General features: G+C 41.6%; 1 protein-coding gene across 2 annotated transcripts in view; it reads left to right on the forward strand.

The window, feature by feature from the left end:
- The window catches only part of DGKB (diacylglycerol kinase beta), a 217,910-nt gene that overhangs the window by 55,252 nt on the left and 149,081 nt on the right, over window positions 1-13,577 (forward strand). For both annotated transcript variants that reach the window (XM_088654314.1, XM_088654315.1), the window contains 3 exons: window positions 2,496-2,569; window positions 4,489-4,563; window positions 12,384-12,469. In XM_088654314.1, coding sequence (XP_088510440.1) covers window positions 2,496-2,569; window positions 4,489-4,563; window positions 12,384-12,469 — 235 coding nt within the window. The remainder of the gene's footprint in view (window positions 1-2,495; window positions 2,570-4,488; window positions 4,564-12,383; window positions 12,470-13,577) is intronic.

Raw genomic sequence — 13,577 nt, forward strand, 5'->3', positions numbered from 1 at the left:
GCTTGTGTTTTAATACATGAAATATAACAATATAACTAGATGTTCAGTTTAAAGTGGATTCCGTGCTCCTGTGGCAGTGTAAGGACTGGTGAATTCGAGTAGTTTCTTAAATGTGTTTCTAAGCTTATCCTGGCATCAGAGTAAGGAAAAGATAACATTTCCCAGATTTGCTGCAATTTTTTAAATTAAAAAAAACCAGTATGTATTACAGAAAGAAAAGTTTTAGAATATTCATTAAGATTTTTATGCTGTTAAAAACATAGTCATATAAGACTATGCAGGCAACTCAGTGGCAGAGGAGATTGCTACTTAGGTACAACTATTATTAATCATAGTTAAGCACATTCATCTTATTTCTTTCTAGCTTAACCAGCATAATGATCAGGATTATTATTTCTAATTAGAGGAAGTAATATATCATGTATAACCTTAGGATGAGCCTCATTAATTAACCTGAATCCATAGAGACTTTTAAGAGGCATTCCATCTTTGTCACAATGAGAACCATTGGTTTATCCTTCATTCACAGGAACAAACACCCCTGGAATTGGACTAAATAAGTAGAATTGATTAAAGCTCTAGATGAGCATTAAAGATATGACAGCTTTTGATAACAGGCTGTAATGTTATGCTATCCATGCAGAAACATATGAGACTCAATTCATAGGCGTTCCCACCCCCCACCCCCCGGTTCAAACAGATAATTGCCTGGGGAGCTGAACAAGGTCCTGAACAGTCTTTCCTTAATAGCAGAGAAGTGGAAGTTACAGATGTTGTAGGGCTTAAACCCTGTTAAAAATTTAAACTTTATTAAAAATTTACACCCGTCAGCCAAGAGTGCTAGGGTTAATAACCTAACAGAATTGCAGCCATGAACAATGGCTTGGATCCTGAGAACCATCTGAAGGGCCAAGATGCATTCTCCCTTCAGAACCCCACATCCCATCCCATAGTGATCAGAAAGGTTCCTTGGTGCTATGCAGAAGCTTTCTAGGGGGGTATAGGGGCAGTGGTAGGAGGGAATGAGAAGAGGGAGTGCGAGAGATGTGGGGCCCTAACCGATTGTTCCTGAGGAGCCACAAGAAATTATTGACTAGACTATGTAGGCACCACTCTAAATCAAGGGGACGGGCAGCTCAGGAATAGGGGACCTGTGTTGTTGGCAATCATTCTGAATTAAATATTATTATTTATCTGAATTAAATATTATTTATCTGAATTATTTATTATTTATCTGAATTAAATATTAGTATTAGTATTATTAAATATATACCAGACTTTAATATCTTTAGAGCAAATCATCATAAAACTTTTCAGAATGTACAAACACTTTAATTGAGGTCACAGGTGAATATAAGTTCCCTGAAACACAGAAAGGAGAAGAAGAAATAATAATAATAATAATAATAATAATAATAATAATAATAATAATAATAATAATATATTTTTCTCCCAGCCATCTGGCTGGTTTTCCCAGTTGTATTTACAGCCAAACCAGGCAATGAAAATTCTAAGCCTATCCTAGACCGATAGCACTATTATGCTAGAAAAATTAAATACATTTTGATGGATATACACACGGTATACATATTACTGGGTGTGAGTTATGAAGGGATCTTCAAGTGCACTGTTTGGATTTTTTTTTTTAAAAAAAACTATATCTCATGGATGCTTATAAATTACAGTCTATTAGTTAACAATGACTGTATGACTGGCAATATGTCAAGTTTGGGGTGGTGGGAGCCCGGTCTACCTACAGTAGCCATTTGGTCAACAAGAATATAAGCAATAGCATGTGATTAAACTAACAAAGGCAATAAGGGTTAGAGGAAGAAGGCAGCAGGATAATAGATTTTTCAAAAGATGTAGTTCAGTGGAAATACATTACTGGGGGAAGTATAGATATGGTAAGTATTAAACTAAGTGTTAGTTTGATAGGGTGGATTGAGAGCATAACTCAACATAGTTACAAGGTAACAACATGAGTATTATGAATAAAGTATTTAGGATCATTTTGAATAGTTATTAAAATTGGGAATCAATGGTGTTAAAGTTGCACTAAAGAGCTGATTTAATATTATCCCGTCATTACATTAAACTCTTACTATATTAAAAACCATTACATGGTGATGTGTCGGATGAAGTAGGGATTTTTTAAAATAAAACATATATTTATTAATATTATTGTAAATTAAATGTCTATATTGCCCTTCATCTGAAGATTACAGGGAGCTTTACAGTACACAAACAAAAAAATACATAATAACAAAAACAAAAACCAACCTCACCAGAAACATTTAAAAGTCTCAACTAGTGTAACCTTGTGTTAGGTTACATTTCACTTACATTTTAACAAATGTTTTAGCGATGAGATAGTGTCTCTCTCTCCTCTCTCTCTCTCTCTCTTAAACACACACAAACACGAGTCGATATAAGGAGAATCAGAATTGAAAACTCGAGATTAATGGGTTTCTGTGGTAATTCTCTCAACTTAGATTACACCTTCTCGGGGTACTCATCCGCTTCTAGTTTTCGTCAACCCTAAGAGCGGTGGAAAACAAGGAGAAAGGTATGTATTTATTGCTCATGATAATGTTTTTCTGTGAGGAAGTCAATTATTTGTGTTAATACTTGAGGGGAAAAAACCGTGTCTTACATTTCATCCTCCCCTTCCACCTACCACTGATTATGTGACCCAGTGTATACATTACTAGCAATAAAAATGAACAAGGACAGTATCAAATATATAGATTTTTTTGTGATTATTTTGCTAAAGACAAGTCTTCATTCACAGTCCTACTGAAGTCTTCCTCCCTGCCCTACTGAACAAGAAGGTGGGATGGTGACCAAGGAAATAATCTGCTACCGTTTCAAAGCCAAATAGTTTCCTAAGTAAAATGACATGATTCAGTATTTTAGGTTTTATTGCAGTCAAGCAGTATATCAACCTTAAAAAGTAACAAAGAGAAATGAAAGGAACCTATTAAGACTAAATGTTGCTGGTGGAAGTCCTGGAAATCATAAACTTCGACTGCGTACATACATTTAAAGCACGTGTCTCCCCACAAGAACTCCTAGGGTCTGTTGTTTGCCCTTCACATAGCTACAATTCCCAGCACCCTTAACAGACTACAGTTCCCATGATTCGTTGGGGTGTGGAAATTTGCTTTAAATTCCTGGAGTGCACACAGCCTTGATTTCCTTAGAACCAGGAAGCATAAGCTTAGAAAGCTGCAAGGGTATCAAAAAAGGTCTACGTGGAACCACAAAGAAGCATCTCTCACACCCTGGAAATGCAGGGTGGGCATCTTATTTGCATTTAATTCTGAATTCTGGATGTGGTTCCTGGGAGGAATTTTGGCCTTGCCCAAGGCAGAGCAAGATCGGTACAAGGGTGAATGAGTTAAAGCACTTTTTGGTGCTTTAGTGATCCAGACTTTTTTTTAAAAAAAAATGCTGTAGAGAAGCATGTGCTAAAAATAAAATAATGCCTATATACTTATCATATAAGGAAAATGTCACCATGTGTGGGGAAGGGAAACCAGCTTTACAAAAACAAAACATATCTCTAAGGGAAATGCATGGAGTGGGATGATGAGGGTTTTTATGACTAACAGGTTTAAATTGTAATGAAGGGTCGTGATTTTACCAGTGCTCTCCAACTCCAGTGTTTAGTGAAAGGAGGACAGCTTTGTAAGAGTTAAATTTATGTCTCCAAACTCTAAGGTAGATGCCAGCTTGGGGGGAGGGCAGAGAGAGAGAGAGAGAGAGAGAGAGAGAGAGAGAGAGAGAGAGAGAGAGAGAGAGAGAGAGTTATGTTGTGACTGACAGGTCAAGGTTGTAATGCCACAAAAATGGCAGGTTGCATAAGAATCGGGATGGACCTTCCACTCTAGTTGTCTTGCAGGTACTTCCAAATAAATGTTTCTCTCTTTGGAAGACTTTATTAAATAGATTAGCTTAGCATAGCAACCCTTTTCTTACTCCAATAGAAGACAGGGAAAGCACTGATTATTTGTGGAAAAGTTCAGTCCTGTTAAAACCCCAAGCATATCCACCTGTCAGAAGTCTAGTTTAGTCATCGTCATTGTAGTATTTCATCCATCCACGAGACAAACCCAGTCACCCTGCACTGACTTCCCCCTTCCTTTGGATCACGTCCAGGCCAAGAATAGTGCAAGAGTTTGGTTTCCCAAGGATTTGACTGGCATTAATAAACATTTGATAAATGATCAGGCTGTTCGGATGTGGCCAACTTACAAGAGGGTGCGACTTAAATAAGGCATGCAGCTACGTATCTTTTTTCTGTTTTCATGCATTATAATATTCTTATATGCAATCATAAAGGTTAAACAAACACACACTAGTTGATGCAGCTCAGGTGGGCAAGATTTTGTTTAACTCAAATATCTTGGTTTAATTTAGGATTACCAATTGACTAGCTAATAGGGCTTGCTAAATATTTCTCTTCTCTCCCCCCCCATGCAGAATTTACAGAAAATTCCAGTATCTTTTGAATCCTCGTCAAGTTTACAGCCTTGCTGGAAATGGGCCAATGCCAGGGTAAGTGTCATCCTAAATGTCATCAAATCAAACATTAGCTTTTTTTGCGGGGGGGGGATAAATGCAGCATATTATTTTCAGTGTATTGGCAGCATAAATTTAACTGCAGAAGCAATGCATGGAGAGCGATGACACCCATAACTTGTGTGAAAGTTGCAATTTGTCCTTAAATTTCACTAACTCATAGTTCCTTTCCCTGTCTAATTCTTTTACTTTATCAGCATGCAGATCACCTTTTTCCTGTACCCTGAATTCCCCCCACATCAGTCGATTGGCTCTTTTTGAAATCTATGCCTTCTACCCCTCTATTCTTCTTGCTTCTCTATTCCTTCTCCTTCCATTACCCTGCCTCTCATTGTTTCTTAGCATCTTACTTCCTGGGCAAATGTCTCTTTTATTGACTGAGTTTCCCTGATTCCCATTGATGGAAGGTGAGTGGTCCTATAGCTGGGGAGGTGACTGAGTTATAGTCCATTGAAGAACCATGTCTCCTGGCTTCTCTAGTGAGGGCTGCTGTGGGCATGAGCACCTCTTCTCAGGCTCATCTGCATCTTTCCTAGAAAACAGAGATCTTGCCGCTGTGGTGCTTCCCCCGATGGTTACTTGTCTGGACTACTCTACTGTGTTACAGGCAGAGCTGCCCTTGAAAGCAGTTCAGAAACTTTAAGTGGCCCAACATCTAGTTTGATGGGCAGGTGTTAGCTCCCAGGGGCATATAAGTCCCAACATGACAAAATACTGCATAATAATAATAATAATAATAATAATAATAATAATAATACTTTATTATTTATACCCTGCCAATCTAGCTGGATTGCCCCAGCTACTCTGGGCGGCTTCCAACCGAATATTAAAAACAGTACAGCATCAAACATTAAAAACTTCAATAAACAGGGCCGCCTTCAGTTGTCTTTTAAAATTAAAATAGTTGCTTATTGCCTTGACATCTGCTGGGAGGGCGTTCCACAGGGCGGGTGCCACTACCAAGAAGGCCCTCTGTCTGGTTCCCTGTAACCTCACTCATTACTGGTTTCTAATTTACTTCAAGGCTAAATTGAAGATATTGGTTCTTGCTCTTTAAAACACCAACACCCACCCACACACCATACAGCATGTCTGAAGCTCTTACTATAAAATGACAGCCCCACAGAAGCCAAAGAAATTCCTCAGGATTACTGAGATGCATTACGTGGAATAAGTTTATGTTGTGGAGTGGCAACCACATGAAATAGCAGCTTGTTCTGTCACCCAGGTGACTTAAGTATACTCCCCACTGCACTTTGTGGGCCTTACTTCTGAGTAGATGTGTGCAGGATTACACTGTGAATATATTTTTTAAAAGGTTTGCAAGGATAAGGTGTAGCGTACAGCCACAAGAGGGCAGTGTGCAGCGAAGACTAAAATTTGAAGCACTTTCCCATTCTCGGTTTCTGCATTTAAGAAACTGTGTTTAAAGTCCAACTTGTCTTAGAAAAGTTAGGGAAGTGACTTCAAGAAATTTCTGACTAATTATCTAGCCAATATTTCATGGGTTGTTGTTTTTTTTTAAAAAAAATCTTACAAAAATTAATATAATTCTCAGTTTCCAATAAATATCCATATCTGCAATTCTGTTGTTCTTCTAGCTGTACACAAATATCTTTTTGCAGGATGTGTTGCAAATCTGCTCAGTTCAGTGGGAACCATCTTGCAAATAATAAGTCAAAGGGTGGGTGCCACTTTCATACACAACTGTGCCTTTGCCCTACACCTGCTAGCTGCTTCCCTGCCAGTAAAAGTGCTGTCCCTTTGGAGCCTGGCTGAGAAACACAGTTTGGTGTTTTGGCAGCTCCAAACAATGCCTGTCATGGGACCACCCTCAGAGACCTCTCGGAGACATCTTCAGCACACACAAGCATTGGCTGCAATGATCACGTCTTTTTCTTGTGTTGAAACAGCTCTGCTGGATTCCCGTAAGTTTCCAAAGGTAATTCAAGGTGCTAATTCTAACCTTCAAAGTGTGTCAGTCCAGATGACCAAGCAAATCTGTGGCTAGAAACACTTCCACTAGATGAGTTGATTGTCAGTATTTGGCCAGCATGTCTCAGAAATTATTATCAATGATCCAGAGTGTAACTTGCATGGCACAGAGGCAGGGCTGTCTTAAGCATGTCGGGCGCCCGGGCGCCGTGGTGCGACGATCCCTCTGGCGCCCCCCCTGCCACATTTCTCTGCACGGCTGGCGGGTGAGCGCAGAACAGCGCCCCCCTGGCGGCCTGGCGGCCTGCACCACCCAGCCTGGCCGTAGGGCCGGCCCTGCACAGAGGAGGAGTTACAGTGTGGTATACTGAGAGCTATAGCAAGTGCGTGGCACTGTGGTCTAAACTACCGAGCCTCTTGGGCTTGCTGATTGGAAGGTTGGCGGTTCAAATCTGCACGACGGGGTGAGCTCCCATTGCTCTGTCCCAGCTCCTGCCAGCCTAGCAGTTTGAAAGCACAGTAGGGCAAGTAGATAAATAGGTACTGCTGTGGCAGGAAGGTAAACAGTGTTTCCGTGTGCTCTGGTTTCTGTCGTGGTGTCCCGTTGCACTAGAAGCGGTTTAGTCATGCTGGCCACATGACCCGGAAAGCTGTCTGCCAGCTCCCTCAGCCCGAAAAGTGAGGTGAGTGCCACACCGCATAGTTGTCTTTGATTGGACTATGGGTCCTTTACCTTTACCCTTTTTACCTATAGTGAGAACTAGTGTGGTATAATGATTAGAATGTTGGGCAAGGACCAAGAGAGCAGAGTTCAAATCCCCACTGTGCTATGAAGCTTACTGGATGGCCTTGGGCCAGTCACTCCTCTCAGCCTGACCTACCTCACAGGGTTGTTATGGGGAATAAATGAGGAGGCAGAACCATTTAAGCCACCTTGAGCTCCTTGGACAAAAAGGTGGCATATAAAGGCAGCAAATAAATAAATAAGTGTGCTGCCAGTGGAGGTGAGTGAGGTTTGTCTTCTGCATCTTGCTGTTGAGCAGGTCATGTGTATTAAACTCTCTTTGGGGGGCTTATTAATGCTTTGCCTAAGACAGAAAGGCTAGTAGGTCTCTACTTTCCTGGGTCATTCAGGGAAAATAAAGGGCAATGCATTCAGTACTTTCCAGTCTTCCAGTAAAAAGAAAAAAGAAAAAGCCATGCTTTTAGTATGCACACTTTGTAAGTTTGAGAATTTGTGAGGCCAAAATGAACCCTTCAGTTAATATTCTGAGTTGATATTTGAAAATTAGTAATGAGAAAAGTAGTGTAAATTGGAGAAACAATGCAGGCTCAACAGCTGAGCCTAAATATGAAAAGTGCAGTATATTTATAAAGAGCCACAGTTAACAAGGTGATGTGAAAATTGCCATTCTGATACACTGCACAATTTGTAATGAGCACTTGTTTTTACCCTGAAACGAGTTTCACTGTTCAGTGGTTATGTCTCTCTATAGGAGCCATCCAGCTCTGTCAACAACTGCTACTGTAGATTTAATTATGCTGAAGCATCTGAAATTCAGTCATTATTCGCCTTCTAAGTAAACAACAGTTGTGCAACTGGTGGAGAGGCCACCATTTTTCCTAGAAAGATTCCATAGTCCGCTCTTGAAATGTCTATGCTTGAAATGTCTAAATCATGCCGCTTTAAAATCTGGCAATTGGATCCTTCGTTGTTGCATCTGTGTTAACTTATTAAGAATGCTATATTTGTGCAAATTAAGTTTTATCATTCAAAGCTTATTTCTGTCCACTGGGAAAGATACACAAGATTGCAACATTAAGTTGCTTATTTGGGTCCTGTCTTTTCCTTTGTGAATCTACTGACCTTTTCATGCTGTGTATTGCCTTGGATGAAGAATGGTTACTCTTGACACCATTTCTGCTCAAGGCTTTAATGCATATGTCAGAGTGGTACATAAATCAGGTTACAAAGCACAGGTTCAACACGTGCACTAGAGGTTAGCACATGTGGCTAAGCAACCAACCAACCATTTCCTTATTATGAACAAGTATAACTGCTACTTTTAAATTAAATATCTCTTTTCTTCATTGCTTGTAAAATGTTCTCCTTATTCAGGGGTTGGCAACCTATGGCCCATGGGGGTTATTTAACCAGCCCATGGACCCCCGCCGCCTGCTCGGTCAGCTCCCGTGTGCCGTGCTAAACCAGCGCTGAGCAGAGCGAGGACCATCTTCCGCGACGCTGGCCAGCTTCCCATTGGCTGCAGGAAGCTCCTGCAGCCAATGGGAAGCTGCACACACCTCCTCCGTGCCAGAAACAGTGTTTGTGCATACACACACACACACACACTCTCTCTCTCTCTCACTCTCTCCAGCCCACTGTGGCGTCTGCAGGACCATGAACCAGCCCAAGCTACAAAAAATTTGCTGACCCCTGTCCTTATTCAACCAGGGATGAACTTCCCTGAAAATTGGAATTCAAGTATTGATTAGGGCCCATATTATAAAAATTGTTCACAGTCCACCTCACTACTACTATTTCAACAATTATCTTCTTAAGCCTGCGACATGCATTTCTTCATAAATTTGTAAGCTATGGCCAGTATAAATACATTTGTCCTTGAAATGTATCTATTTCTAGTTTATGCCTGCAAAAATATTGTCAGTAAATTATGGCTGAGCAGGTGCTGGCCTATATCATGTTCATAGCTAGTTTCTCTCTTCAGAATGAGTAGTGATGTTACCTCTCATTATTCCTCCTGTCATTGATACTGATTTCTTTCCATGTTCTATTGTGTTTGTCATTAACAGATAATAAATGGTGCAGAACTGGAAACTTATGTAACTTATCAAGTGTGTTTCACTTAGAATGTGTACAGCCCAAGTAATTTCACCCAAAAAACCAACAGTTTATTTAACAGAAGTAATTTATTTTTCTTTCACTGTATCTGTCATCTCTATTTTATGAGCATACTAGGCACTCGTGAAATTTATTGATGGAAACACACAATATACCAGTAGTTCAGATATATATACATGTGTGTATCTTGTGTGGTTACACATGTGCATTTTTGAATAACAAATGAATTGCTGATCTACATTTCAGCTTGGAACTTTATCATCCAAGTAATCTGCTGTAATAATTCTTTTAATTAGTTTTTATTAAAGATTTTCTCATGTTACAATACAACCAAATGAACAAGGAAAAGTGCATATAGCATCTCCATTTTTGATTCATAAGAGTCTTTTTCACAGTTTGCTTATGTTTTGTATGAAACACTATTGTCAAAGACATCATGCAATTGGGGAATAGAGATGGGAGGGTAATGTTCTTTTGTTCTAGTGCATTGTGTTTGTGTAGGGTATCATGTCAGCATCAGGTGGGCATGCCCTTTATTGCACATTTATTCATTTACATTGGCATTGCAATAGTTTGGAGGGCCCAGTGCCTGGCTGGTTGCAGTGTGGTTTGTTTGCATGCATGAGGTGGTGGTGCTTGGGTCAGATTAGCAATATTGATTCATATTCTGTTGGGGGGGGGTAGGTCATTGCCTTCTTGTGCTCTGTGTGTGATAAAGGGGGAACCACAATGAGTTGAAGACATCCTTTGTCCTCGTGCAAATTAAATTTTGTTGATTAACTTTTCTAGTGCGGCTATTTCCCATACATTTTAAGCATTTTTGAAAGCATTGCTCATTTTGTTAATTAAGTTAATGTAACTTCACTATATAGCCCACAAAGGCCCCTATGTTCCTAATGTGGAGACAAAATGGTTATGACTCAGAAGCAGGATAATGTTCCATTGCATGCACTGCCTGGTCCAGTCTACAGATCTCCAAGTACAGTGGTACCTTGGAAGTCGAACAGAATCCGTTCCGGAAGTCCGTTCGACTTCCAAAACGGTCAAAAACCAAAGCGTGGCTTCTGACTGGCTGGCAGGAAGCTCCTGCAGCCAATCAGAAGCCGCAGAAGCCGTCGGATGTTTGACTTCCAAAAATAGTTCGCAAACCGGAACAGTCATTTGCGTGTCAAGATCCCGCAACCACCCCCTCAAGGAGGAATAAAACACTAGGACACAGGAGATAAGGTTAATGTTATGGGGCAAATTTAGGCCACAACTTTTTTGATTACTGAATGTGAGCGGTATTGGCTTAGGCATTGAGTAAAGGTAAAGAGGCCCCTGACCATCGGGTCCAGTCGTGTCTGACTCTGGGGTTGCGGCGCTCATCTCGCTCTATAGGCCGAGGGAGCCGGCGTTTGTCCTCAGACAGCTTCCGGATCATGTGGCCAGCATGACAAAGCTGCTTCTGGCGAACCAGAGCAGCACACAGAAATGCTGTTTACCTCCCCGCCGGAGCGGTCCCTATTTATCTACTTGCACTTTGATGTGCTTTCGAACTGCTAGGTGGGCAGGAGCTGGGACCGAGCAACGGGAGTTCACCCCGTTGCAGGGATTCAAACTGCCGACCTTCTGATCAGCAAGCCCTAGACTCTGTGGTTTAACCCACAGCGCCACCTGGGTCCCTATAGGCATTGAGTAGACCGGGCTATATCTAACTCCTGCCCGTTGTGCAGGTAGTCTGGTAGGGTAAACCACTGGTAGGGTGAGCCCCATCGATGCAAACCAACTCGAGCTCACCCCAGGATTTCCGGAAGGGTTGTGGCATGGCCCTAGCCCCGCCCTGGCTTCGGACAAGATCCACACCCCCAGATTCCTTTAATGGAATACACCTACACATGGAGGGGCAGGCGATGGCCAGGCCTCCCCTCCCCACCAGGAGGTCACCCAATGCCTAACCGCAAAACCTTATAAAGTTGTGATGATTGCTACGCGGTAGGTGAAAACTAAATGGCCTGAGCCAATTTGCCAAGTGGAAAAATTCCTACCAGGCCCCTCGACGGCGACCAACCGAGGTCCATAGCAAGGTCAATAAAGACAAAACCTGCAAGAGGGTGGGAGATCAAGAGCGCGAGCCAAGAGGGAGCCTCTCGGCTCGCGCGGCTGATTAAACGGGGCCCGGCCACGCCCCCGGCCAGCAGATTGGCTGACGGATGACGTGGCTGGGACCCCCCCCCGGGCGGCGTGGAACAAGTCCCCGCCCCCCGGAGGGGAGGGGGCGGTCACGCGATCCACCGCAACTCCTCCCCACCGTGCGGTGGAGCGGATTTCTGGGTTTGCGATGTTCGGGAGCCAAAACGTTTGGGAACTAAGCTGTTCAACTTCCAAGGTACGACTGTATTAGCATATAGTTGTATGCTGAAAAAAAGCCTTCGGGTGAGTATCTGCTTGCATGTAGACTTCCATGTTTTCAGAGCACTGAGTCATGTTGGTGTTCTGGTTACTTGGAAGCCTACACCCAGGGTGCTGCTTGTGCCAGGCTCAGGGCCAGGAGCTCCTAAGTTGAGGACAACAGCACAGCTTGTGAGTAACGTGAAGGGGGCTTGTGTTCCATTTGTTTTTATTTGGCTTTAGAAATCATTTGAAAACTCTTGCAAGTCAGCCATAGGTTGCATAGATCCCTCTCTGAAAAACGATGTTCTTTACAGCTACTTGGCATCTACATGCTAGTTAATCTTCATACATTAAAATATAGTTCCCAGGAGATGAATATTTTACTGCTCACCATAATAAACTGCATGTTATAATGAAACTAATTTTATTGGATCACTTTGCAGTAATTAGCATCTTATGACTGGTTCCCTTATAGCATAGCCCGTTGTATCTGAGAATTATATTCATCATGAAGCCAGTGCTTGCAAGCTGAGCAGAGGTAACTGCTGTGCAAGTATTCTGTCCACAGAGCATTGAGAGAACAAGGTTGTGGGTCATAACTTCACACACGTCCTTTCTCTTTCAGGTTGAATTTTTTCCGAGATGTGGCTGACTTTCGAGTATTAGCATGTGGTGGAGATGGAACTGTGGGGTGGATTTTGGACTGCATAGGTAACGTGCCATTTTTGAGCGATGAACTATATTTTTTGAACCTTTATCAAAGGTCTGCGATTTGAGCTTTATGTACCCTTGAGTCTTGGGATTCATCAGAGGTAGGGAAACTTCCTCTGCTCCTTGCTAAAGTAATCAAAAGAGGGGAGGCTGCAGAAAGGAAGTTGGTTAGGAGTGTTTGGGGAATTTTTGAAAGAGGCAGTTGAAGTTCTAACTTAAGCTCTCTAACCATTTTCACATATTGTTTATAGAGAATATCTCATTTTAGTGCTGATCCTCTTTCATTACACTGGACTTTGGGCAGTATTAGAGCATATGCCTCATTAAAATTGGCTCTCTTAATATGAAGAAGTATAGGAGTACTCTTTTTCTATGTCACAGGAACACTGGAAGCTGGCTCATAATCAGTAAGACCATTAGGGTCAGTTATTTGTGTCCTGTTGTGGGAACCATCAATACAGCTTTCCCGACAGGTCTGAAAGTCCCCATTTTAGCCAGAATCTTGAATGCCTCCCCCTCCACACACAGAGAGATTAATTTTATTGAGCTGTTCATTTCAGGGTTTCTGATGCTGCCACTGACCTTCTATATAAAGTTTTTGTAGAGAAGGTCCACCTATGGAATGTTCTAAGAAAGCAGATTCTTGAAGCAACTTAGAACTCCCATTCAATCACTTTGACCTTTGGAATAGACAGTAGGTTGTAGCCAACTTGAGTAGCCAACTTGGCACAGACCTATTGAAATGAATGAACCCAAGTTAGCCATGTCATTCACTTCAATGGGTCTACTCTGAGTAGGAGTAGTATTCGCTGCAACCCCATGAAAGCACACCTGAACAGTGTGTATAGGCGGGGGGGGGGGATACTCTCTAATTACTCACTTCAGAAAGGAAGCGTTTTCTTTTTAAAGTTGGATATGGAACATATATGGAACAGTTTAGAGGTGTTTTTCTTTAACAATCAAATGGTATATAGATTTTATGAAATATAAAATAAACATATTGGGTTGATCTGTTCAATAATTACCTTATAGAGAATAGCAATTATCAAAAGATGGCCACTTTGAACAAAAAAGTTGAAATATTATCTTCTTTGCTTCTTTTCGAATA

The sequence above is a fragment of the Zootoca vivipara genome, chromosome 11 (genome assembly GCF_965207765.1).
Source record: "Zootoca vivipara chromosome 11, rZooViv2.hap1.1, whole genome shotgun sequence".
Classification (NCBI taxonomy): domain Eukaryota; kingdom Metazoa; phylum Chordata; class Lepidosauria; order Squamata; family Lacertidae; genus Zootoca; species Zootoca vivipara.